The sequence below is a fragment of the Berghia stephanieae genome, chromosome 4 (assembly GCF_034508935.2).
Source record: "Berghia stephanieae isolate SIO BIC M18660-M18661 chromosome 4, UCSD_Bste_1.3, whole genome shotgun sequence".
NCBI classification, from domain to species: domain Eukaryota; kingdom Metazoa; phylum Mollusca; class Gastropoda; order Nudibranchia; family Aeolidiidae; genus Berghia; species Berghia stephanieae.
Window position 1 is genome coordinate 25301212 of NC_088363.1, and position 5000 is coordinate 25306211.

Consider the following 5000-nt stretch of genomic DNA (forward strand, 5'->3'; position numbering starts at 1 on the left):
TGGCGGAAGTCAGAAGTCACGGGGGCGCCTTATGTCGACCTTATGTGTTTAAGAAACAACGCAGAGTAATAAGTAAGTAATTAAGTAAGTAAGTAAGTAAGCAATTCAACTTTGTTCTCGTTGTTCGGCTTCAGAGGATTTAAGAATTGTTTGTTTGATTTAATTGGTTTAACGATGCTTGCGACACTAATACGAGAAGGCTATATCAGCGCCGTAAAAAGGAAGAAGATGATAGAGGAAAAGTTGCAGATTTGGAGTTAAAAGCACCAAAGGAAAAGTAAGACTAGCTAGTTAAAATAGGAAAAAGAAGATTCTACGACCAATCCATCGATGTGGCTATTCTGATAATATCTAAAAGTCCCATCCAGGCACAAGCAAGAGTTTGAGAGTCAAATCGAACTGCGCCTGTAAATAGTTAATACCCGGCGATAGGGTTTGACAAGAAACTAGGGGAGCGTAAAATGTTCGTCGCACATATCGAATGACTTTAATTCAATTACCATTTTTAAAAAAATAAGACAAACACACACACACACACACACACAAACACATACACACACACACACTCAGAGTGAGAGAGAGAGAGAGAGAGAGAGAGAGAGAGAGAGAGAGAGAGAGGTAGTTATACACATTTTATTGCAATTATTTAAAGCAGTATTGATTTAGTGAGAGAAATAACAATTTCATTTAACCAGTTAACCGTTATACTCTGTAAAGACTCGTATTTAAATATTTGGCCAGAAAACCCATCCTTCAAAAATCGATCAATTTAACTGACCCTCATCTTGGCAAAAACTCTCAAACCTTCGCGAAGTCCCAGGATATGATTATTCTTATCTGATAATTTTCTAAAGAGTTATGGAGACATTTATGTCGTTGTGGTGATGCGTTCACAAGTCTGGCTTTGTTACCCTTTGGATATGACGATTGACTATGGTAGAGTACTTTCGGCAGATTTCACGGTCACAGCTACCAAATCACAGCTGCGAGAACAAAGGTGTCAAAAAAAAAACACCGGAACCGATACTATTCTTTATCCTTGAAAGGAAAATTGTCTACCAATTGAGCTGTCGGTTCTCCAAATAATAATATTGATAACTCGAACATTCGCGAGCATTTATATAGTACATCAACTAAAGAGATCCCTAGCCAACAGAAACACTTAACACATGGGACGAGGCATGGCGGCTGTGGACGATAGTCATTTATTTCCGACAGAGACAATGCTGTTAACGACCCGGTACTCATTTTATACATGAGTAAAGTGAGAGAATTTTGAGTGAAAAGCCTTTTCCAGGACTCAACTATGCGCCGCTCAAAGCAGAACTCGAACTCTGGACCTTCGATCTGAACGCGTGTGTCATACCACAAGATCACATATTATTTGATACAATTATTATAGTCATAGGCATTATCTTTAATATGAATAAAACTAAAAACAAAAGTAAGAATAATCATGATATAATGACGTCGAAATTGATCATTATCGAATAGCCTGAAAAATAATATCTGTAAGGATGAAATTTGATTGAATAAAATGTTCGTAATAGGGATACTTTGCCAAACACACCAAAATAAAAAAAAGACGAAACAGATACTCTACCTATTATAATCTTGCTCTTTTGTGAAGCAAGGAAGGAAGAAAAAACAGGCACAGAATATTCCTCTATTGTGTAATGAGCAGTGCAGTTCTGTTGTAAACCAGCAAAACGCAATTTGTCGAGAGCTGTTTTTTTACGCCAAAAATCAATAGCTAAATCATAATGACCTTGAACTTGTTAAACATTCTAGGTGGCACTCGAGTTGTTAAAAAGGCTTGATCTGACGTCTCCTTATCTTTTCACTTTGGTTTAATCTGAGACATCTATTTTAACAAGTTCATGGTCGTCTTAAATCGCCGATATTTGGAGTAAAAAAACAAAATGACAAAGTGAATACGAAGCTGCTAGAAACTGTACAAAAACGAGTATTGAGTAAATGCTTTTATTCACTCGCATAAATCCCCAAGCCCTTTGAAATAATTTTTACCGTGTGAGTTGATCTCATAATAGTGTTCATTGTAATGGGCACGACTAAGGGACATAATCGGTGTCGGACGCATTCCGTTAATACCAGGTTCAAGAAAGAAAGAAATCAGGTTATGTAATAAAAATAAAGATCTGAACAAGTTTGTATGAAACACTGCCAGACAAAGCAAGAAAGAAAAAAACAAGAAAATAAAACATCCTAAATTTTGTCTGGCACTGTTTCATACACACTTTTTCAAATCTTGATCTCACACCAGTCATGCTCCCTAATTGGATTCAGTAGTCTGATGTCACGCCGCCCGGAACGGCGGCCGTCTTGGTTCTAAACAAAGAAAATCATTATTTTTTATTCTTCATGCTGGCTAGAACTTTTCATATGCCTTGTGATCAGAATGTGTAAAAGTCAAAACATGATCAAATTTATGTTTTTCCCCTCTGGATACGCTTTTATGCTCGCCGGGGAAATATTTCATACGGGCATCCGCCATTGTTCCGATAGTTTAGAGCCAGTGTTACTAAGTTACCATGCGTCATTAGGAAGGAAGTGACGTTACGACTGTTGAAGAGTATTCCTCAATATGTAAAAAACTATCTACTTCATAATTTTGGTACCTTCTAATTTTCCTACCTTGAAAAGTATAAATTATATTTGGTAATTTGGTATTTTTCTTCTTTATTTTTTTCTTTTTAGTTGTTATATTCATTTTTGTAGATAACTTTTTCTAAAATGTTAAAAGGCGTTTTGTTGTGCGAAAGAATGGGTTTCAGAATGATTTCAGCATCCATATTATGGTCCAATTAGCATTACTGATAGCATTCAAAATCGTTCCTCGTCCTATTTATTTTGAATTTGTTGTCTCATTATTAGCAAATCAGACCAGCGCAGATCAATAGCTAGAACACCAAGAAATGCACGTCAATGGCCTGCATCATAATTATATTAATGTCGGACGTTTGGTTTTGTTTTGTGTGTTTGTTTTTCTTTATTTCTTGTTTTGTTATTTTTTGTTTTGTTTTGTTCTTATTTTTTGTTTTGTTTTGTTCGTTCGTTCGTTTGTTTGTTGGGGGTGGAGAGGGAGGGTGTGTGTGTGTGTGTGTGTGTGTGTGTGTGTGTGTGTGTGTGTGGTTGAAATTATTATTATTATTATTATTATTATTATTATTATTATTATTATTATTATTATTATTATTATTATATTATTATTATTAATATTACTATTATTATTATTATTATTATTATTATTATTATTATTATTATTATTATTATTATTTTATTATTATTATTATATATTAATAATAATAATAATAATAATAATAATAATATAATAATAATAATAATAATAATAATAATAATAATAAAGGCGGAAAAGCCATCATTATTTTTTTTAATCTATTATGATTAGTAGTATTATTATTATAATCATAATCATCATCATCATCATCATCATCATGATCATCATCATCATCATCATCATCATCATCATCATCATAATCATCATCATCACATATATATTATTATTATTATTATTATTATTATTATTATTATTATTATTATTATTATTATTATTATTATTATTATTATTATTATATTATTGTTTTCCAGATAAATTTGATGGGAGGCAGGTTGCAGTCGGTAGTAATCAAAAAGGCGATGTCCAACATCAGGACGTGTGTGTTACACCTGGGTGTACTAACGCTGGTAAGACGTTATTCTCTTAACTAATTAAGGAAACATTAGAGAAAACGCTAACCCCTGTTTTGAAACAGCTACATTGGTTGTTGCCTGTCGAGAGGGAGTTGAATTCAAGATGGCCTGTATGATTTTCAAATGTATTCATGGCTTAGCACCACAATACCTATTGTCATTGATATCAGAGTAGCCTACAGGCCACCTCGGGTTCTCCACTCCTCAGAGCACACCAATGGGCATGATCTATATTAACTTTCCATGTGCTCGAGGTCATTGGTCACATTGCAAAATGTGCTCAAAGTGACCACTTAGTGAAAAGTGTTCACACCTTTTAAATATCTAACATCACGATTTGTCATTTGATTCAGCTTGACACATGGGAATGTTTACAACTTTCATAAACAAAGCAGTGTGTTTACCTTTGATAAGATATATCCAATCGCTGGAGAGCAACAAATCATGTTATTGATGACCTATTGGGACGAAATCATGAATATAGATCGCTCCCATTTTGAAAGAAAAATATATATATTAAAATTCTCGGAACGTGCATTTTATTCTGGGGCACCATTAATCTGGATTTCTCTGTCAGTATTTACCAGAAGTGTCCATACTATTCAGTGCTTCAAGTTTAGACTGAAGACAGAATGTTTTAGATTAACTTAAACTTATCCTTAATATTTGAAAATCACATTCTTCATACTCCCGTTAGTTTCAACATAGATATCTTAACAGATTTAACATTTAATTTTCTTTAAATTGTAACAATAATTTTCTTGAAATTCTCATGTCAACCGTGTCAGGTAAAGTTTGGTAGAGATTGGCAATCTATAGACTTTATTATTTCTTTTTTTATTTATTTAAAACAGACTGTATTGACCAAAAAAAATATGTTTCAACCATATCTCATATGACTCATACATACAATGAATGATACAGGCACATTTTCCAGAGCCTCTGTCCCTTCCAAACACTTTCAGGTTTTAAGAGACCTCTAAGTAAGAGCAAGATAAGATCGAAATAAAGATGCGATTTACTTATTTAACTAATGGACGAAGCACAGTGTGTAGAAAGAAAAACCTACAATAAGTATACGAAATACGAAACAATTCTTATTTCTACGATCGATCTTGAAAAGCATTTACCTCCCCCCCCCCCCCCCCCCTTCCATTCCTTTCTTATTTATTTTGTTTGTTTTGTTTTGTTTTGTCCCCAACAAGGATAGGAAGTTTTTAGTATCCAAGCGTATCGTTATCGATTTAGATGACACGATGCGGGGTTGA

At 33.7% G+C, this 5000-nt stretch overlaps 1 protein-coding gene across 1 annotated transcript in view; it reads left to right on the forward strand.

Moving 5' to 3' along the window:
• Positions 1 to 5000, forward strand: part of LOC144970296 (neprilysin-1-like) — an 84206-nt gene that overhangs the window by 29878 nt on the left and 49328 nt on the right. The window contains exon 4 of the mRNA XM_078909783.1: positions 3631 to 3726. Coding sequence (XP_078765909.1) covers positions 3631 to 3726 — 96 coding nt within the window. The remainder of the gene's footprint in view (positions 1 to 3630; positions 3727 to 5000) is intronic.